This window comes from Polyergus mexicanus, unplaced genomic scaffold, assembly GCF_030449975.1.
Source record: "Polyergus mexicanus isolate NDT 795.1 unplaced genomic scaffold, iyPolMexi1.0 SCAF_24, whole genome shotgun sequence".
Taxonomy (NCBI): Eukaryota; Metazoa; Arthropoda; class Insecta; order Hymenoptera; family Formicidae; genus Polyergus; species Polyergus mexicanus.
Window position 1 is genome coordinate 3,139,566 of NW_027223344.1, and position 22,174 is coordinate 3,161,739.

Here is a 22,174-nt window from a genome sequence, read left to right on the forward strand (position 1 = left end):
TCTCGCATTATTTTAGATAACGCTCGAGTAACCTCGTTCGCGCTTTTGCTCTTAAGCGGTACAGCCCATGCGTATTTGCTTAATGCGTCGATAACGGTGAGTATGTAGTTGTGGCCTTTGTTGAGTCTCGCATAAGGACGCATCTCGACCACATCCGCTTGCCATAGATCGTCGTACCCGCGCACCGCAACGCGACGACGCGGAAAGTTTCTTCTCGCGGGCGCGTGCAATTCCTCGACTAGTTTTCGTTTCTCGACGCTCATAATTCTCTTCTCTTTCTCCCGAAAATAACGTTGGATTGAACCTCTCTTTCGAGCGGCTCGCCGCTCCCGCTAATCTCTCTTTTGAGCGGCTCGCCGCTCCCGCTAATCCCTCTTTCGAGCGGCTCGCCGCTCCCGCTAATCTTTCTTTCGAGCGGCTCGCCGCGTCCGCTAATCTTTGCCAGTTCCCTCACTCTTCCCGATAGCTCGTCCGCGTCTCTCTTCAATCGCGACGTTGAATTTTCCAATTCTCGTATCTTCGTCTCGGATTTCACCGCGGAATTCGCCGCGATGCGCGATTTTTTATTTAGTTCCTGTATTGCTTTACCTTGATTGAATATTATTTTACGATCGCTCGCGTTTCTCGTCGAGGACTCCGCCGTGTTGAGCGATATAGTATTTTTCGCGACCTCGATTCGATCGCTTAAATCTCTGATTCGTTTATCCAAAACATCGATCCGTTTATCTAGAGCGTTAGCGCTCGTTTCTATTCTCGAAATGGAATTTTCCACAGCGTCTATTCGTTTACTCAGAACGTCATCGCGCGTTTTTATCTCGGAAACAAAACTCTCCGCGACGTCTATTCGTTTACCCAAAGCGCTATCTAGCTGAGCGAGTCTCGTGAACAGTAGAATGACGCCCTGCCCCGCCTCGTCCGCGTCTTTTCTCAATTGCGATGTGATTCCCTCGACGTAGCTTTTGCTTGTCGCATCGGCGTCCTCCTCAGGTTGAGCTAAGCGTTTTATCTTGCGCTCTTTCGCGTCGTACTCGATGGAAGAGCTTAGACACAGCGCGTTATCGCGCACGTAATTTCGCAGAGACTCGATAGCCGGACGTAGTCTTCCGGTTCTCGCGTCGTAGCCTCGGTTTCTTAGAGGTGAGCCGAATTTGCTCACGGACATCGCGAATTCCGCGTACGACTGCGACGGTCATCCACGCGACGGTTCGATTTATACGATCGCTCCTGTCTCGCGAAGCTCCTCGATTATCGATAGAATCTCGTTTTCGTGAGCGTTGTTGCCGGCTCGACGCGAAGCATCTAACAATCGCAGACGATCCACTAATTCGTTCGGATCGTCCCAATGGACGTAACCGATTTTAATGTTCGTGACACGCATAGTCGACGGTACGCGACCCGCGCCTGTTTTTTTCGCGCCGCTGCCGTGAATAAGCGGAGCGATAATGAATTTGTATTTGTATCCTTTATTTCCTAAGACAGATTCTTTAGCATCATGATCGCGTCTATGAGCGTTCGTTGTTAACAATATACTTCTGTATGTTAATTTATCCTTTTCTGTATATATGAGACTATTAGGAATTTTCATAAAGATTAATTCGTACAAACCGGGAGTACCGATATATATAATCTCATCTATGAATATGGAATCATTCGCGTCTACGTCGAATCGTTTATCGCCGAGCATCGCGCTTTTCTCGCCGATGTAAACTCCGTAAACGTGATCGATCTCGTTCGGCGCTTCTCCGCCGAGAAGAGTCCCCATATATTTTCGCCCTAACGGTCCTAGTCGACCGTGCGATATCTCGCGATCTTGAGAAATTCGCGAAATTTGCCTAACGGGTATTTCGAGCGTCGAGGACGATTCGAGATTCTCGGATTCGAACGTTTCGTACTCTTCGGTTTCGTTTCGTGCAAATGGATCTCTCTCGACGAAAGACTCGTTTAATGGAGTAGAAACGGCGTTCAATCGTCGTCGCGCGCGTATTCGTTTCGCCTTAGGTTTTTTCCACACGAGAGTCAGCGCTTCGTCTTTCCATTTTTCCTCGACGCTCGTTGTCGAAGGTGAGGCGTCGATCGCGTCTCGTTTTATCGTTTCGCGCTTAATTTCGTCTCGCTCTATCTCGTCTCGCTCGGCGCGATCAGCAATACGCCGCAGCAGTTCGACGATCGGTTTGAAACGACTCTCTATCGCGATCTCGCTTTCCATTTTGCCGGTCTTTAATGCTCTGTGTTTTTTACGAATCGACGCGCGCGTCTTAGCTATCTCTTTCGCTGTCTTTTCGCGTTCACCGATATCCGTCGAGGCCATTGCAACTTCTTCTAACTCGCGGGAGAGAGCGATCGACGCGTTCGACGTATCCGCGACGACTGATCGCTCTACGGTACAATGAAGTCGTTAAATCCTCGCCTGTATCTACCGGCGCGAAGCGCGCTATCTTTGTCGATCACTAAGAAACTATATTTATACCGCCAACATGCGCGACATAGCGCGTGAAAATTCTCGTACGACATATTCGTGTTCACGTGATCGTTGTATGCGTGACGTAAATTAGTGCCGTCCTGTTTAAAGAGAATTAACAGATTCGCGTTATCTCGAATCAAATGCTTCGGTATTTTAGCGTACGTTTGGCACAGATAGAAGCAATAACTCACGGCCCACTCGTAGTCATCGACTGTTCTCGACAGAACGAGTCGATCAAGAGCGCTACCGTGGACGTTCGCATAGAATTTGACTGCAAGGAAAATATCCCCTCTAACACCACAGCTTACTGTCTTATTATTCACGATCGAGTGGTAGAGTACAATCCGCTCACTAATGTCGTGCACAGAATCGTGTAAGCACGACGATACTCGAAAAAAATAGAGAAAGAATAAAACGCTTAGAAAAAATCTAGAAAGAAACACTTCGAGTATCGCTAACAACGACGATGGACGCGCCGATTTTCGTCGATCTTCAAGGTTTCGTAGTTAACGAAAAATTCGTCGCGAAAGAAGTAGCCGTGTTAAGAAATGGCGTGGAATTGACGCATCACATCTTTCGCCCGCCAATGTCGTGGGATTTGCTCACGAGAGCGGAAAAATCGCGAGCGTGTTGGCTGATATCGAATCATCACCAGCTAAAGTGGACACACGAATTACGGGTCGATGAAAAAACTCGTTCGAGACGCTATATGTCGAGGATCTAGTCCCGATTCGACAGTGCAGATCTATGTCAAAGGTCACGAGAAGAAGAAGTGGCTGATCGAGATTTTAGGAAACGTCGCCGACGATCACGACATAGCCGTCTCCGTCGAGATTATCGACGCTGATTATGAAGACATCGAACGTTTGGAAACTCTGAACGCTTCGCGGGCCTTTCGCTGCGGATATCACGCGAAAAATTGCGCGTTAGAAAACGCGTGTAAATTGCACGATTGGTGGTTCGAGCGACGCGATCGTTTGCGCGATATGCGCGATTGATTTTATATTTAAAATAAATTGTATTATTGTAATTGTATAAATTATATTATAAATTATATTATATTATAAATTATATTATAAATTATATTATAAATTATATTATAAATTATATTGTATATTATTGTATATTATTCTATAAATTTAAGTTATATATAATGTAATCCATAAGTTTAATCATGAATATATTAGTTATACTTATACTGTTACAAAATACACGTTACAAAATACACGTTATACAAACGAACCGCGTTTTTTCTTTATCGCGGTCACGTTCTTTATCACGATCGCGTAACAAACTTAATTATAGAGATTTTAAATTTATTTAAATATACTATTTAAATATACTATTTAAATAGTTTTAACGTCAAGTTATTATATCAAGCCTTATTCGGTTTTTGCCATCAATTTATTGTCAAGTTATGTCAGCAAATTTTGTTACCAAAATACAAACTTAATGCGGACACGGATGGTTACTACGAGAAACGCGAAAACGAGAGGATGCGGAAGAAGGAAAGAGAAGCGTAAAGAATCGACGCTTCGCTTAACGTATAGCGTTTATTCATAAAAATATCTTACAAATGCGCTTCATTAACGCGTAAAATTACTTCGTGTCGAACGGTTGCGATTCAGGCTCGTAGTTCGCCAATCGTACACCCGTCCGCAATTCACCCTCGTCGATCGTCGCCGGTTCGGCCTCGTCCTCTATCGATCGCAATTCGAGCTCCTCGCCGATCGGTCGCGATTCGGGCTCCTCGTTAATCGGCAATGCGACGACTCGCCTAACCTCGGGAACGGCGAAGTCGCGTTTGCTCTCGCGAAGCGGACCGATTAACTCGGGGATGGCGAAGTCGCGCTCGCGCTCGTGAAGCCGACCGATTAAGTCGAACCGTTCGGGGGCTCGCGCGACGTCGCGTCGGCGAGCGTCACGCACAATGAACGCTTTGCGCTTGTTCAAGCATAGTCCTCGTTTTAGTTATTAAATCGTAGAGCGATTCTCGCACCGTTCTTATACAGCCCTCTATTTCTTGTATGAAATACAAAAGTAAAAATTAGTAAAAGTAAAAGTTAGTAAAAAATAGTAAAAAATAAAAATTAGTAAAAAATAGTAAAAAATAAAAGTTAGTAAAAAATAAAAATTAGTAAAAGTAAAACGTTATAATTTATTATAATTTATTATAATTTATTATAATTTCAATCGGATACTTACATTAAACGCGCGATATCTACGTCTTCGTTCAACTGAAAGGCGAGTCTAAACGAATCCGGATTATTCTCAATAACACCTTGCGCCTCCGTACGTAAATCCGTGGCGAGGTCCCCCAGAACGTAGGACTTTATCGCGATTAAATCTCCGTTTACATTAATATAATCGGCCGCGTTAATTATCTGTTCGATTCGTTCCATATCGAACAGTTCGCGACCGATTTTACCTTTCGCCACTTCGCGTTCCACCGTTTCGTTGTCTCGTGAGCGAGAATACTTTGACACTTCTCGAAACGATCTCGCGTTTTATAAAAATCGACGCGCGGATGTCGCGGTACGATTTATCTCTACTCGCTCATCGAGTGTCCTTTTTAGAGGACAAATGAATAATAAAAATAGAAATAACAAAAAACATCCGTTAAATAACGCGCATTCCGAATACTCGGCGAACAATGAAATAATCATCGCCGAAAAGGAGTATCTAGGGGGCATTTAAGGGGTATCTCTAATTTATCGTTGCCGGAAGGAGGTATCTCTAATCGCTCATCGAGTGTCCTTCTTAGGGGACAAACGAATAATAAAATAGAAATAACAGAAAACATCCGTTAGATAACGCGCATCGTTGGAAGGGATATCTCTAATCGGTCATCGAGTGTCCTTCTTAGAGGACAAACGAATAATAAAATAGAAATAACAGAAAACATCCGTTAGATAACGCGCATCGTTGAAAGGGATATCTTTAATCGCTCATCGAGTGTCCTTCTTAGAGGACAAACGAATAATAAAATAGAAAAAACAAAAGAGGAACTCGAGCGCGTCCGCTAGATAAAGCGCATTCCGAACGCTCAACGTCGAAACAGACGCGGTTCCTTCTCCCTCCCTCCCACCCACTCACATTATTCGTCGACGATAAAAATAGGCGTCTCGCGGAACGCGCGAATCAATCGCGCCCGGCGTCTCTCGATAGTTTACCGCGTCTCTCGATAGTTTATCGCGTCTTTCCCCGCTTCGCGCGATGACTAACGCGAGGACGGCTCTTCTCGCTCTAGCGACGATGCTCGTCGCCGCGACGATCACCGCACCCTTCGACTCGGAGAAGATCGAAGCGCTCCGTTTCCTGCGCGCGTACGGTTTTCTAAAGGACGATGGAAAATCGCTGTCGTCCGATAACGCGATGTCTCTGTGTCGCGCGCTATCGCTGTTTCAAGAATACTATCAATTGTCGGGAAACGGCGCGTTAGAGGCCGTTACGCTTCACCTTAGGCGTAAACCGCGATGCGGTCTCGCGGACATTCCCGATCGCGCGTATAGCCCGATCGCGCGAAAATGGCCGAAGACGCGTCTCGCGTGGAATTTTCAAGTGGCTAGCGAGGAAATCTCGCGAACGGCCGAAACGGCGTTCGCGTTATGGGCGGCGAACTCATCGCTAACTTTCGCGCGCGACCCGTTACACCCCGATATATTGATATCGTATCGAATGGGCGCGCACACTTATGCGAATCGTCGGAACGTCGGTATTTGCCCGGCGGTCTTCGACGGTCCGGGAGGAGCCCTAGCTCACGCGTTCTTTCCCTCTGGAACGACCGACTTCACATCGGAGATACACGTCGACGATTCCGAACCGTGGTACGTGTATCTAAACAAAAATCCTCCCGACACGCATCACCTGTTACAAACGCTAACGCACGAGATCGGCCACGCATTGGGTCTACAGCATAGCATGCGCAATGACTCTATAATGTTCCCGTATATACCCGACATCGAGAATCAATTTCCAGTTAAGTTGAGCATAGAAGACATTCTCGCTATACAGAATTTATACGGATCTCACGACGACGGAAACTATTCGACGGCGACTCCCGCGACCACCGCGGCGCCCGCGACGACGAGCATCGCGCCGACCGACCCAGCGCGCGCGGATCTCTGCGCATTGCGGCGCGTGGACGCCGCGCTAATAATGAATCATCGATTATATATAGCTAATCGCCGCAATGTATGGTCGGTCGACATGACCGAGAAACGCTACGGTAGACCCATGACGCTCACGGATTACGCGACGTTTCTACCGGCGAATTTCACGCGTCTATCCGCCGCGTATCGAAGACCCTCGGGCGATCTCGCGCTATTCGCGAACGATTCGATCTACCTCGCGGAATATCCCAGTCTTAAACTAAAATCGGATTGGCCGAGATATCTCCACGATATCGGACTTCCCCGAAACATTAAAATCAACGCAGCGATAAATACACACACGGGACGAACCTACGCTATATACGACGATGATAAAGTCGCGGAAATCGACGAGTGTCACATGATAGTCGTTAGACACGCTCCATTAAAAGATATATTTCCCGGAATTCCGTCCGTGATAACGTCAGCCTTCTGATACATCGATGGTAATCTATATTTCTTCGCCAAACGTCAATTTTACGCCTTCAACGAATTCACGAATATCGTAACCTCGGCGGGTCCTTTCGATCTACGCGCGCTCGGCATCCAGTGTCCTACGGATGGATTGCTAAGGCAATTGCGCGATCTCTTTAGTCGCGTCTATCGTCTCGACGACGCGACCGAGAGAGAGAGGATCGACGATGAGAACGACTAGAGCGACCCTACCGTTATTTTTTAAAAATAGAATATATAAGAGAAAACGCGCGAAAGGGGAAGAAGCGATCTCTACGCGAGTATATAAAGACCGTCTATCCGTTAAGCGCTTCATTATTGACGGAGAACACCGAAGCTAACGCGCGAGAAAGAACAAACGAGAAAGAACGAGCGACGATGTACGCGACAATGGGGGGACAACCGCAGCAGCAACACTCATTCGACGATCGATCGAGACTAACCGAACGAGACCGCGAAGATAGCGCGGAATACGCTAAAAAAGCTAAAATGGACAATGCGTAAGACTATCAAACATTTATTCGAACTAATAATTTGCTAGCACCGTTTCTCTCATCGCTCATATCTATTTTTAGACGAGATCGCGATCGAACGCCAAGACACGACGCGGACGTCTCGGTCGCGCGACCGCTCAGAATCTTAGGAAGACGCTATCGATTGACCAAAACCGCATATAAACATCTGGAAATCAGCGTTAACGTCAGCCGACCCTCTTTCGTAGAAATCGTCCTCGGAGATTGTCACGGCAAAGAGATCTCACTAACGCCGGATACGTGGAAGGAACTGCTCGATCTACGACCCGCGCTTCTGTCGCACTTTCGCTCCGACGAGCGCGATGAGGCGCGTCCGACGCCAATACACATCGGACAGTTGATGCTACGATTCGGCAAACTCAACAATCTCCGAATATTTCGTCTCGAAACGCCTAAAATTCGTCTAGCCGTATCGAAGAGTACCGTCGTAAATATATTAAATCTGGAACTTTGCGTCAACCGCATCGTTGCATCTTTAAGCGGTTTAACCGCGCGCGTGGACAATAAGCTAACTCGTTTCCTCGACATCGCGGCAGGCGCTCGCGATAAGGCGCTTATTTCCGCGATGATACGCGAGAGCGATAACTTCGACCGCAACGATATAATCGATTGCGGACTGCAGGCTCTGGTCTTCGGAGAATCGTGATACGCTTACTCGCGTACTCGTATTATCGTATTATTAATATATTAAAAAATTTGTAAAAGAAAACAATAAAAACACTTCTCCTCTTTCGCTAGAACGACGATATCTCTTTATTTCACGACCTTTCGAAGATTCGCTATCTCGCTAAAGCGACAAGCGCGCTCGTATCGCCGCTAACGCGCGCCTCGAGAAGAGGAGAGCGACGAGGGACGCCCCTCCGTCCGCTCGACCGCCCACCGACGATCTCCCGCCCCCTCGACGCCGGGCGCCCGCCGCCCGCTTGCGGATCGCGCGCTAGAAGCGGCGCACCCCCCTAAAGAATCGCGACAGCGGATCGCGCGCTAGAAGCGGCGCGCCCCCCTAAAGAATCGCGACATCGGATCGCGCGCTAGAAGCGGCGCGCCCCCCTAGAGAATCGCGACAGCGAATCGCGCGCTAGAAGCGGCGCGCGCCCCTAAAAAACGAGTCGCGTCAAGGTCGCGAATCGGGAGGAACCGCCACCCCCCGAGCGCCATATCTCGAGCGCTCTCGGCGACTCGTACCCACCGCTTCCCTCCGGCCGCGCTTCCCCTCTCACACTACTTACCCCCCCATACACCCGCCCAGCCCGATCTCCATCCCTCGGGCGCCTACAAACTGCTCCGTAACTATCTCTCTCTCTTCCTCCCCAACGGTAACCTCTTTCTCACACTCACAACAAACTAAGCGAAAACCGGCCATACTATCCTACTTACATTGATTGAGATATCGTGGCAAGTTCGAATTTTTTAATTTGATTCACAGTCATTGGAAACTTAATGTCATGGAGATTCAGCACTGTCGTGTAATGAGAGTACGAAGATTCCCGATTCGTGTTTCTTTCGGCTGGATGTAGAGCGGCGACCACAGACCACGCGAAACACGCATTGTCATTAGATTGCACGTTGATCACCGCTCGCTTCATTGTTATTTCTCGCGGTAATTTTATATGACATCCCGCGCGCAAACGATTATATTTATTTATATTTACATTTAAATCGAGTATTTGCGACAATGCCCACCCGCTATCGCGTTCCTGAAATTCTTCGAGCGATGCTAGAATAGGCTCAGTACGCACCGCTTGTACCATTCGCGTAAATCGGATGTGCGAAAGAGTTCATAGTTTCCCGTATTGATACTTTTATTTGCGCGCTTATCACCTGTCACAAATTCACCATTGAACACTGTATTAATTTTCACATTAAAGTGTTTTTTCAGCATAGTTTGCACGTGTTCGAGTACAATATCTTTAGCATCCTCGAAAAATTGGCGAGGCTCGATGTGATTATGATTTATAACCGCACCAGTCAATATGCGGCTCTCGAACGCCGTATCGATCTCTCGCCAAATCAATCTGTGTTGCCGCGTGCTGCATTCTGCACCGGCGTGTACAAAACGCCTGCGTAACGACTTCTTCAATCCCTCGAGTCGTGCAATTCGGGCAATCAACGATTGTCGAATCCCGATCGATAATCGTGGACGTTTGATTCGACTTTGCTCTTCCACCGATTCGATATATTCGTCGCATCGTTGCTCCCACGCAACGTACTTTTCTATCGAATTCACTCTTGCAGATTGCTCGCGCAGAATTTGTTCGGCATTGTTTTCCGCCATATTTCTAATTTTATGCCAAAAATTTTTGCTAACAAGATGCGCTTATTGATAGCTCTTGTCTCGGAACTCTTTGCGAAAATACTGACAGGGTGTGCCTCTTTACCATGATTTTATATTCTATCTTGATGCCTCTTTCCATCATGTGTATCAACTAAATTTATTTCGCGATTTGTCACATACGTTTTGACTAATGTCGATTACTGCATTTTTTTTTGTCGTCTAAAGATGATGTAAAATCCTAGGCGCATCGCAAAAGTTTCAAATTACAAGCAGCTGTCCAATGTTAGTGCAATTTAATCATAAGGATTATCCTTATATTTTAGGATTTTGTCGTGTTTTGACACGCGCGTTTGAAATCTGATATCTATGGGTGATGTCATCGCGAAGCAGTCGCACATCGGCGCTTGAAAATTTTATATTACGTTGCATTTTTGTGCATTCGGCTAAATCTCACACCTGGTGATGATGTCATCGCCAAGTAGCCGTATATCGGCGCTTGAATGGAAAAATTGAAAAAATTGTAGCGTCATCAATAATCCCCACTACATTGCAATTTTGCAACGCTAATATATATTTTAAATATGTTCAATACCTTCAGTATTGCATCGATCACTTGTGCGAAAGGTTCATATAAAAATGTATCCCAATGAAGAAAGCCGCATGAATTATTACGTTCCGATTCAAGATGCTGATGAAACTTCACCGTGTAAGAAAAAAAATGTAACAAGTAAGTTTTAATTAACTTGAAGAATTTTTACACTTTTTAAATTTTTTTTACACTTTTTAAATATTTATATAAATAATATTGTTTTTACTCCCCAGCATTTCATCCGAGCCTCGTCGCGCGGTTCGTATACTCGGAAGACGATACGCCTTAACCCCGACGTCGTACAAATATTTGGACATTGGAATAAACGTTGGAGCTATCTTGCGTGGAATTGGTTCTCGGCGATAATCGGGGCAATCAAATAATATTGCCTTTTGAAACGTGGAAATCGCTAATGCAGAAACGTACGGACATTGAACGGCTTCTACAATCGACTGAAATTCCATTGCGGATTCGAGATTTGACATTCGAAGTGGTTAAAATATCTGATTCGAATATTATAAAAATAGGATTATCCAATAATTCTTTATATATGAAACCGCCAACTCTATTATATTTATTCGATTTTGAAAAATGTATAGATCATATGTATTACTGGTTATGCGAAAATACGCATATTGTAAATGAAAAATTCAAACAATTTGTAACTGTTTTACAACAGAATAATATCGCTAATGTATGCGACGCTGCAAAAACAATACATGAAAGTGATATGTTTAACAGCGAATCGCTCATAGATTGCGAGTTGTTGACATGTGCAGTAAATAATATTCTTCACGAGGCTTCTAATAAATAAGTTATTTTACTAATTATCCGTGAATTTAATTATTTATCCCATCCTTTATGTATGAATAAAAACTGTGTAATAGATATGCACAGTCTGCAAAATTTAACTTGCGGACGCTATCTCTTTCTCAAGTGCATGCGCGGACGCTATCTCTCTCTCTCTCTCAAGTGCATGCGGACGCTATCCCACTCTTACACATTGCGAACGCCTCGCGCTGTCCCTGTTACACCTACTCGCGGCATCGTACCTTCGCCGCGTTCCCTCTTCCCCGCGGCCCCCGCGCCTACCGTTCCGCCGCAGCCCCCTTCCCCGCGTGACGTCATACCCCCCGCGCCGGTTTCCCCTCGCCCCTCACCCTCCCTCGGAGGACCTGAGTTAGAACCCGCATAGTATCTCTACTTAATTGTCCTAGTTCTCTGTTTATTGGATATATTTAGCGTATTACCCACAATGTCCAAAATTAATCTTGCCCAACATTAATCTTGAGTTGACCCACTTCACGAAGCCCTCTTAGATTCAACCACCCATATATCTAGGAATGATGAGCATTATGTGTTTGCTAAAATGAGGCAATGAAACTGAAGCCAAAAGGTAGATTAAAATTTCTCTTATAATACTACTTCTAATAGATAATAATATACTTATAATATACTTATAATATACTTATAATATACTTATAATATACTTATAATATATTTAGCTTATATTTACTAAAATATTCGTTAACATTATCAATACATTCAAAAGTCATCGGAATCATCACATCATAGTTGTCTTGAAAATCATAGTTTTGAATTGAGATGTCAGTTTTATCATTTCCACTTCCTTCATCAAAATTAAGGATGTGCCGGATATTCGGCAATTATCCGGTATCCGGCCAATCCGGCTACTTTTTTATAATCCGGCTATTAACCTATTCGGCCATTTTCTACAGTCTGGATGGTGATTATATCCCAAATTCTTTTTTAAGTTTCAAATTGTAATGAATAATAAATTAATAACGTATATAAAATTGTATATAACCGTATAAAAATTACACTGATAAAAATATTTAATTAGATTGACCAATGTCTGATGAAATATAGATCATCACGATATTTCATCAAACGTTTGGTCAATCTAATTAAATATTTGTTTAAGTATTATGGGATCTGACCTCGCAGCTCGAAAAATGTTACCGGCCGAGAGAAAAAAGAGAGGGCGTAGACGAGAGCGACAGGGGCGCCCAGTTAGTGAGTGGACGTACGATCGAGATCACGCTAAAAAAAAGAGATACACCTGTTTAAACTTTGTATTTTTATATATTGTGACGTGACGTTTTTGGGATGTCCGTCACAAGGGCCGAATGGCCCGATCGGGGGCGGTTTTTCGGGAGCCTGCGTCTTCCTAATTTAGGGAGAGAGCGGCCGGATGGTCAGATCAGCGGGATCTGACTTTCGGTTGGTAGGATCGGAAATGTAAGCTCGAGATGAGCCCACGAATTGGTTGTCGGCACGAGGTCGAGCGACGGGATCCCATCCGGCGGAAGGAGAGGGAGAGAGAAGAGCGACGGCCAAGAGCGGGAGTCCAGGACACAGGAGACATCAGGAACAGAAGCGAAGGACCGGAAGGAACCGGCCGAAGGGGCGGCCACTCCACCCGCGCGAAGCGAGGGAGTCCCAAGGACGGAGCGGCGGGAGGATTCTTGACCATGGACCTATTTTTCGAGATAGGACAGAGAACCGATCGGACGCTGCCGAAATTCCGCATCTGTCAGTCAAGCAACAACCGATTTAGGAAATTTCGGGGCGAGGAGCCCACCAACACGGCCGTGATGACAACAAGGATCGCGAGGACCGCAGGACGGCCCTGCGTAACGCGAAAGCGCCACAAGTGGCGCGATAGCGATTTATCGCGCCGACGTGTCTCCTGCAGGACTCTCGCTCGGCACTGTTCGGCGAGCTGTACGAGAAGACGCAGATTTTCCCAGGAGTGAGCGAAATACCGAACCGATTAAGAGAAGCATCGAGAACTTCCTGCCGGTGGGACGAGCGTCGTCGACCGATTTTGTTGCCGAATAATTGTAGGTAATTAATTCGGATGAGTCGCGCCCTTAATAGTTGTCGAGCCACGCGTTTTGGTGGATTAACTTGGTGAATATTTTTGGTAGATTAAGTCGCATGGCCGACGGGCAAATGTCGCTCATCCCAATTAGGTAAAATAGGCTCTCTCTATTCACTTCGCCGCCGCCGACAGTCATTAGTGTTATTTTCGCGTTTGTCTGTATAATATGTTGTGAATTATCGGGATTTTTGCGTGATCGATATTCCGACTCGCGCAAAGTATTGCGCCGCGCGACTCGTACACCACAGTCGTTATCGATAGTTTCCGTATTGTTTCTGTGTATTGTTAGCGCGTGTTTCGTGAGTATGGTAAGAAATTGGAGTCAGGAGGAAGCGAAATCCTCAAGATTCGTACAAGAAATCTATCGGGTGTCTGTGAGCCCGCTATTAGTTTCCGCGAGTCATGCGAGTTAGATATTCGGTATTTCAACGGAAAGGTCATCGTCATTGTTATTGAGACGTATATCGGCTTACCGCGAGCCGGACCAACGGACCGATTTGAGTCGCGCAACCTAGTATTTTCTATTATGTCGAAGCGGATTCACGAGCGTGCGTAAAGTAGTTACCGGCGTATTCGAGAGATTTCTTTAGTTGTCGCGGCCTAATTAAGTCTCGTACGGCGGAAATCCTCGCGGCCTAAAAGTCGAGTTAAAGCGCGTAAAACGCCCGGTAATTTGATACTGTTGCGCACGGTCGTGCCGATCTCCGCGGAAATAATATATCTTATTCGCCAGTAAAATAATTACTATCATCCAAGGCTATTATTTATACGAACGGCTCTATGCTCTTGTTTCTTTCGTTTTAAATATATTATTGTTATTTGTTATCTTTGTTTTAACCAACCGAATGCTCATTTTGGCTCCCGTATTCTCGACTCTCAAGATTTCTCCCGTCTTCCCCGAACTAGGGATGTTCGATTCTCTTAAAAGAATCGATTCTTGAATCGATTCTGAATCGAATCATGAAAATCGATTCTCTTAAAAAATCGGAATCAAAGAATCGATTTTGCAAGAATCGATCTAAAAAATCGTACAAAATTATTTATATATAATTGAAACATACATAAATCTAATTAATTAATTAATTTTAGCTAATTGTGACCATAACAAATTTTTAAAACTTAAATTAATAAAGGAAATAAGTAATTAAACAATTAGGATTTAAATTTTTGAAAAATTTTATATTATTAAAAAAGTATTTACAAAATATATGTTTATTTCACATACTTTTTACATATATTTTTTTTATATACTTTTATATACTGCTTTGTTTTTAGTACCAAATTACTTATTCATTTTTTAATTGCCAATCTTTAATGGATAATGAATTTAAAAATAATAGTTGTTGTAGATGATCGGGCGAAAGTCGGTTCCTGGAATCTGTTAAAATATTGCCAGCCCTTGAAAATAATCTTTCAGAAGGTACTGATGTTCTAACAATTGCCAAATATTTTTTGGCAATAACGCTGAGAGTCGGGTATACTGATGCAAGCTTCAACCAATAACGTATTGGACTTTCCTTACGATCTATCATTGGTTGATCCAAGTAGTGCTTCAAGTCAGTTGGCATCTCGTCTTGGTGCCGTTGCGCAACATTTATAGTCTTCATTTTAAGAAGATCATCGTGAAAGGACCATAGGTCATCAGTGTAGTTCGGTATTTCAATGTTCGTTTCAGCAACTGCATCATTAGACACCTTCGTATGATCCTATTCTCTCATCCATCTACCAATACGACCGATTGCTTGCAAATATGCCAAGGGCTGATTAAAATGTAATTTCTTGAATCTGGGATCCAGGATCGTCGAAGTTGCCATAATAGCATTGTTTTCTATTTGTCCAAATCTCATCGAAATAGAGTTTTGGAGACGATCAACTAAAGAAAGTGCAGTTTGCGTTTTTAGGCTCTCATGAAGTTTTTGATTTTTATTTTTTAAGCAATTGATCAATGGAATGATTTTGCTAGCCGTGACAAATCGTTCTCCACAAACTTTCCTTGTAATTTTTTCAAGTGGTTGCAATACTTCCACAATTTCGTTTGCTAATTGCAGTTCAGATGCAGTCAACATTTCAGGTGAATCCGGGTTACTTAATAAAATCGATCCAACTTTTTTCGAAAGTAAAATAAATCGTTGTAACATCGCAAAGGTTGAATTCCATCGTGTGTCAATGCTTTGGATTAACTTAAGATCGGTGAGCGTCCGCAACGCATCATCAGCAATAGTAGATTGTTTAAAATAGATGACAATTCTTTTAATCTTTGCGCACAATGATATTGCATCTTGAAAATTCATTGGATCCTCAGCGACCAAATTTATTGAATGAGCAAAACATGCAATATGTTTGACAGACCCAAAGGTATCTCTAACCGCTTTTTTAATATTCGCTCCGTTATCGGTTACGACAACAACTATTTTTTCATTATCAATGTGCCAGTCTTGCAAAATCGTTCTCCATCTTCCTATAACTTGAGAGGTGTATCGCTCCGTTATTTCTATAACACCAATCGTGGTGGATTGCAATTCTCCTTCAAATTCGTAGTGAACAGTCATCCCTAAATAGCTGACGGTATTAAGTACATCGGTCCAGATATCCGCCGTTACTGAGAAATAATCAATTTTTTCCAATTTTTGTTTTTTACATGTCCCTAGGTACTCATATTTTTCTTCTATTTTTTTTGTAATCGATTTTCTTCCAGGTACAGAATAAAGAGGCACAATAGTTTTCATCAAGTTCCTGAATCCTTCATTATCTACTGACTGGAAAGGCATATTGTCTTTGGCAAGCATGAAAAGGATGGCATTGGTGATTTCTCCTGCTCTTGCACCTCCCTCTAAAAAGATAAATATTATGAATTTTATGCATAAGTTTAATCAAGTTTAAATTTTTGTAATTCTTCAGGATCCTAAAGGCCCTAACCTCAAAATTCAATCTTTTCATTTTACTAAAAAAATATCTAACTCTGAATATTTGATTTCTAAAATCTTAAGATTGACTTTGGACATTAGAGTCTGTATCTAACACCATGGAGGCGAATGAATGTGGTGCGATGGCGGATGCCTCTCGGCGAACTGTTACATATATATATATGTGTGTGTTACCTTCAAATGATTTTATTTGCTTAAAAGCGTTGTCGATCCTTGGTTGAAATACATATTGTCGATCCGTATAATAAAATCTACTATCTAATTCTGTTCGGGAGTCGACCTCGACGAAGTCGCCCGAATCTTTAGAAACGCTCAGAGATGAGCGAGAAGCAGTGTGTTATGCGAATCCGTAAATCCGCTGGAGGATAAGGAGAATGAGAAACGATTTGAATGCGGATTATTTTGATTATTCGTTTATTTTGAATAATAGGAGCGAGCGACGGCACGTATTCCGCAACTCCGACGGATATCTTCAAAATGTCCTGTTCATGACTGCTTTCAACGCGTATCGGAAATCTTGTAGAGCTTCTTGCTAGAAGCTCTCGCGAGAACGGATATCTTGCACGCGGCCGCCGGATGTTGCTTGGCGCGAGGCAGAGGACATTCGCGGAACGGTGAACGCGCGTCGATTCTTGGACTCCAAACGCTTAACACTCACAAACTCGATAAGTACATAACAGGTAGGAATACAAACACTGAGGCGTCTTTCGCACTGAGTTCGATTCTCGATAGTCTGCTAGAATGTCGGTTGAGAATTTTCAGCGAGAATGACTAAATCGCATATGACACGAGCGAAATTAAACAAAACAGCGCGAAGTTCACACTAAGTAGCGCGAAACGACACGAGCGAGAATATGACATGAGAGAGTATTATACGAGAGAGTATGAAACGAGAAATTATGATCGATTGCTATCGACCAGCTCGAATCGTCGTAAGCGGCAAACTCTTCGGACCGATTTTGAGACGAGTAATCCCACTGAGTAAGCGACACGATTTCGAATATGCGAAAGAATATCATACGAGAAATGATGATATTCGAAACTATGATCGATTGCTATCGACCAGCTCGTATCGGTGTCAGCGTAAGACTCTTCGGACCGATTTTGAGACGAGTACTCCCACTGAGTAAGCGACACGAGCTCGAATATGCGAAAGAATATCATACGCGAAATGATGATATTCGAAACTATGATCGATTGCTATCGACCAGCTCGTATCGGTGTCAGCGTAAGACTAAATCGACCGACCGCTGAAACTCGCGCTCTGCCGATGTGAATAACAAGTTTTTCCGATTTCGAACCTTCGAGAACTAGCTGTTTGTCACAGTTTTTCATTCTAAAAGGAATGCGATCACGCACCTTTTTCTTTGTTATGATTAAGCGATCACGCGCCGATCGGCTGATCGCGACGATGCTTATTCTCGCTCGTGTTTTTATTTCTCGAGGCAATCGTGTTAATTTAACGGCGACGTTCGCCAATTGAAATTTAGGCATTGAATGTTTCAATTTTGAACATACCGCCCGCCTTGGAGCGATAGTTCCAAAATAATCGGGATAACAATGGCAGTAAACGATAAGAGCGCACGCCACGAGTAACATGAGACACATAAGCGAAAAGACTACAAGTTACGCGACGTGGTTTGACGCGCTGAATTTGCCGCCCGCCTTGGCGGAATGACACTCGCATCTTGACAATTTTGATCTTAATATTATGAATTACAATAAATGGAACGCAACGCAGCGAAGGTTTCTAATTGCTCGTTGTCTCACTATTGACCGGTAAAACGCACGATTTTACGATCGGTCTTTTAAATTCGGAGGTGGCCGTCTTTACGGTGACGACCCGTACGAGGTCGTCGGAGCCGGGATGACAGTGTGTCACTCGACCCAACTCCCATTTGCAGGGGGGTAAGAGCGGATTTCTCAACAGAACGAGTTGCCCGGTTTTGATCGGCGGCTTGACCTTTCGCCACTTTGCTCTCTGTTGTAACGTGTTTAAATAATCGTTACTCCATAACTTCCAAAATCGCTCGGTAACGTTTCGGACGAGCTGCCACCTCGAAAGCCGATTTTCGTGGAGATCGAGCAATGATGGTTCCGGGTTTACAGTAAGCGCTGATCCGACCAGGAAGTGGCCGGGGGTCAGACTTTCGTAGTCCTCAAGCGTATCTGAAAGGGGCGCAATCGGCCTAGAATTTAGACACGCTTTGATTCTGCATAGTAAAGTCGAGAATTCCTCGAATGTGAGCATGTGATTCCCCAAAACGCGACGCAAATGAGTTTTGACGCTCCGTACGCCCGCCTCCCACAATCCGCCGAAGTGTGGGGCGGAGGGAGGAATAAAATTCCACGATATTTTATCGGAGGCCGTTAAGTTCAAGAAATTCGGATTTCGTACTGCTGACCGGTACGCGACGGTCATTTCTCGGTCCGCTCCGACGAACGTGGTCCCGTTGTCCGAATACATTGATTGTGGTAGACCGCGGCGAGCGCAAAATCGAGAGTAAGCATTTAAAAATGCTTGAGTGGAATAGTCGCTTACTAACTCCAAATGTATTGCTTTTGTGGCAAGGCAGATAAATAGTGCGATATATGCTTTACGCGACGTAATACCTCGTCCAGCGGAAGCGCGAACTTGCATGGGTCCTGCGTAATCCAGGCCGCAATGCAAAAAACAGCGGACTGTCGCTGTCACGCGAGTTTCGGGAAGATCTCCCATGATTTGTGTGGGAGTCGCGGCTTGTTCGCGAGTACATACAACACATTTGTGAATGACAGACTTTACCATGTTACGAGCGCGAAGTATCCAGAAATCGCGACGCAGAATATTTAGCGTGAGTTGCGGTCCGGCATGTAACGCTCGTAAATGAGTTTGATTCACAATCAATGTAACGAGAGGATGAGATGAGAGAAGCGTCGGATGTCGAACCAGCATTGGCAACGGGGCTTTGTTAAGTCGTCCACCCACGCGTAGAATCCCGTCCCGATCGAGGAACGGTCGAAGTGAGAGAAGTGAACTTCTCGACGAGAGGCTCTTATTTTTTGAAAGCGCGTTTATTTCCGTCGGAAATAATTCAGCTTGAATTTTCTTAATCCAGAAAAGTCTGGCCGTGTTATAATCGGATGCAGAAAGAGCGATGCTTCTCGATGCTGGATATTGAAACGACAGGAGCGAGAACGTCGACGAGCGGTTACGATTACACAAGCTGATGAATTTAAGTATATACGCGGTGACGCGAATAAGTTTGGGCCAAGATGAATATCTTGAGGCGAGGTCCCACGTAACGTGAGGTTCAGAGCATTGAAGAGAATTAATTTTTTCTTCAAGAGGGGCTTCCGGTGAAAAATACGATTCGTTGCGCGGCAATTGATCGGAACTGGATTGTAGCCATGGAGGGCCTTGCCACCATAGCTCCCGATTAATAATTTCATCGCCGTATATTCCGCGCGAAGCGCAATCCGCGGGGTTTTCCTCCGTTGGCACGTGTCGCCATTCGACGTCTGGAAGACGAGTTTGAATGTCATTTACGCGATTTGCGACAAAAGTCTTCCATCGGGATGGAGGTTGACTTACCCACGCGAGCACGATCGTAGAATCTGTCCAGCAATAACACGGAAGATTCTTGTAACCGTTCGATTCGCGAACAAACTCGACAAGTCGCGAGAGTAACACGGCTGCGGATAATTCCAACTGTGGTATACTGAGATGTTTTAACGGCGCGACCTTTGATTTTCCGACGAGAAGCGTTGTCGTGATGTTGCCTGCTGACGAAATGGTTTTAAGATAGACGCATGCGGCATAGGCATATGTAGATGCATCAGCGAATCCGTGTATTTCGGCGTGATTTGTGTCCGATCCGAGACCGACCCAGCGCGTTATTCGCGAATTACTGAGATGCGAGAGCCGAGAGTAAATTTCTATCCATTTAGTTATGTGTGGCTCGGAAATAACATCATCCCAATCGATTTTTAGTCGCCAGAGTTGCTGCATGAAGATTTTCGCGGTAATCGTAACCGAAGTGACCCAGCCGAGTGGATCGTAGAATTTGGCGATCGCGGACAAGATCTTACGCTTGGTCTCTGGGACATTATCCGTCAATGATACGCGAAATTCAAAAGTATCGTTTGTCGGATTCCATCCGATTCCGAGTATTTTAATTTGTTCGTCTTCAGCCAGAGGTTTTTTCGTTGCTAAACCGTGATCCGTTCTGTCGATATCCTCAAGAAGAGAGGGTGAATTGCTAGCCCATTTCCGTAATACGAATCCGACGCGTTTTAACATTGAGTTTAATTGATCGCGCGCTTGCCGAATTCGAGTCGTATCGTCAGCTCCGAATAGCAAGTCGTCGACATAAATGTTTTCGCGTAGGATAGAAACCGCGAGCGGAAATTGCTGACCTTCATCTCGGACTAATTGTTTTAATACCCGAAGGGCAAGAAAGGGCGCACAGGCCATTCCATACGTCACCGTGAGAAGTTGATAATCGATAAGCGATTCCGATTGCGATCGTTTCCACAGAATAAGCTGATAATTAGTATCGCGAGGATCGACCAGAATTTGGCGATACATTTTCGCGATGTCGCATGAATACACGTACTTATAGCGTCGCCATTGTAATATTACCGACATGAGATCGGTTTGTAATTTAGGACCAGCGTGTAAGTGGTCGTTTAGGGATGTGCCGTTTGACGTAACGCTTGAAGCGTTGAAAACTACGCGAAGACGCGTGGTTGAGCTGCTTTCCCGGATCACCCCGTGATGCGGGAGGTAGACAGCTGGTTCTATGTCACCTTGCGGCATCGGCACTGGCCACATGTGCCCAAGACGTTCATATTCGGAAATAGAGTCGAAATATTCTTTCGCGACCTCGGGTTTATCGCGGAGTTTCCGGACTAGCGAATTTAACATTTTTTCGGCGCGAAATCTTGATTTACCAATATCGATCGGAGGGCTCGTTTTGAACGGCAGGCGCACAATGTACCGGCCGTCGGAGTCGCGATAATGCGTCGAGCTGAAATGTTCTTCACACTGTTTTTCTTGCGGCGTAAGAATTGATTGTCGTGGGAGTTCTTCAATCTCCCAAAAGCGACGAAGTTCCTCTTCGAGAGAGGGAGAGCTTATAGTATGATGAGCGGAAATGCTACCGCGATCGCAATGACCGAAAGTCATTGTCGATTGAGAGGGATCGTTCCTCTCGAGCGACGTGAGAGGTCCCGAGATTATCCATCCGAAAATGGAATTCTGAGCGAATGGTTGCCCGACGCTTCCTCTGCGAATACCGTCGCGAATGATATCGCTATAGAGATCGGCTCCGATTATGATATTTATAGGATCGGAACTTGTCGGATCCGAATCTGCTCGCGGTAAGTCGGAGAGGTACGACAGTGACGAGAGATCCACGTGTCTTCTCGGGGTGTAAGAGGTTAGCGACTTTAGAATGAGCGCGGTTGCGGACAGCGACGGAGCGAGAGATTTTCGATGAGAAATAAAGATGTGTGTCGCATGTTGAGGTCGATAAGATGTTAGGTGCTAGTATTATAGAACCTTCGTATAGTGAGTGGTCGAATCCGATCATGATGGTGAAAAAGCCGAACAGAAAATATAGATTTTGTTTAGATTTCCGAAAAGTAAATAGTGTTTCGAAAAAGGACGCGTATCCGCTACCAAATATGAATGGTATATTAGACAAGCTAAGATCAGCTCGGTATATTTCCACGATTGATTTAAGCCAGGCGTACTTCCAAATACCCCTGGCGAAAGGAAGTCGGGAAATCACTGCCTTTAGCGTCCCGGGGAAAGGCCTATATCACTTCACGCGGATGCCATATGGATTAACGGGAGCGCCCGCGACTTTCCAGCGCTTATTAGATAAAATAATC

At 44.8% G+C, this 22,174-nt stretch overlaps 4 protein-coding genes across 4 annotated transcripts; 1 reads left to right on the forward strand and 3 right to left on the reverse strand.

Annotated features, from left to right (window-relative positions):
- Window positions 1–259: 259 nt before the first annotated feature.
- On the reverse strand, window positions 260–1,162 carry LOC138942939 (tropomyosin-like). The gene has a single exon (XM_070313438.1). It carries the CDS (start codon window positions 1,160–1,162, stop codon window positions 260–262), a length of 903 nt encoding a protein of 300 aa, XP_070169539.1.
- A 4,515-nt stretch (window positions 1,163–5,677) lies between these two features.
- On the forward strand, window positions 5,678–7,048 carry LOC138942941 (stromelysin-1-like). Its single transcript, XM_070313439.1, has one exon. The coding sequence runs from the start codon at window positions 5,678–5,680 to the stop codon at window positions 7,046–7,048; it is 1,371 nt and encodes a 456-aa protein (XP_070169540.1).
- Window positions 7,049–14,656: 7,608 nt separating this feature from the next.
- On the reverse strand, window positions 14,657–17,629 carry LOC138942942 (E3 SUMO-protein ligase ZBED1-like). The gene is made up of 3 exons (XM_070313440.1): window positions 17,596–17,629; window positions 15,097–16,200; window positions 14,657–15,048 (listed from the first exon to the last, which is right to left on the reverse strand). The coding sequence occupies exons 1-3, from the start codon at window positions 17,627–17,629 to the stop codon at window positions 14,657–14,659; spliced, it is 1,530 nt and encodes a 509-aa protein (XP_070169541.1).
- Window positions 17,630–18,044: 415 nt separating this feature from the next.
- On the reverse strand, window positions 18,045–21,464 carry LOC138942943 (uncharacterized). The gene has a single exon (XM_070313441.1). The coding sequence runs from the start codon at window positions 21,462–21,464 to the stop codon at window positions 18,045–18,047; it is 3,420 nt and encodes a 1,139-aa protein (XP_070169542.1).
- Window positions 21,465–22,174: the final 710 nt, after the last annotated feature.

Bases quoted from the DNA above. Each gene is read 5' to 3' on its own strand.
- LOC138942939 (XM_070313438.1), bottom strand. From the start codon at position 1,162: ATGTCCGTGAGCAAATTCGGCTCACCTCTAAGAAACCGAGGCTACGAC.
- LOC138942941 (XM_070313439.1), top strand. From the start codon at position 5,678: ATGACTAACGCGAGGACGGCTCTTCTCGCTCTAGCGACGATGCTCGTC.
- LOC138942942 (XM_070313440.1), bottom strand. From the start codon at position 17,629: ATGAAAAACTGTGACAAACAGCTAGTTCTCGAAG. The intron at 16,201-17,595 runs GTTCGAAATCGG...TTATCTTTTTAG, and splicing joins CAAACAGCTAGTTCTCGAAG to AGGGAGGTGCAAGAGCAGGA. The intron at 15,049-15,096 runs GTAGATGGATGA...CTAATGATGCAG, and splicing joins GCAAGCAATCGGTCGTATTG to TTGCTGAAACGAACATTGAA.
- LOC138942943 (XM_070313441.1), bottom strand. From the start codon at position 21,464: ATGACTTTCGGTCATTGCGATCGCGGTAGCATTTCCGCTCATCATACT.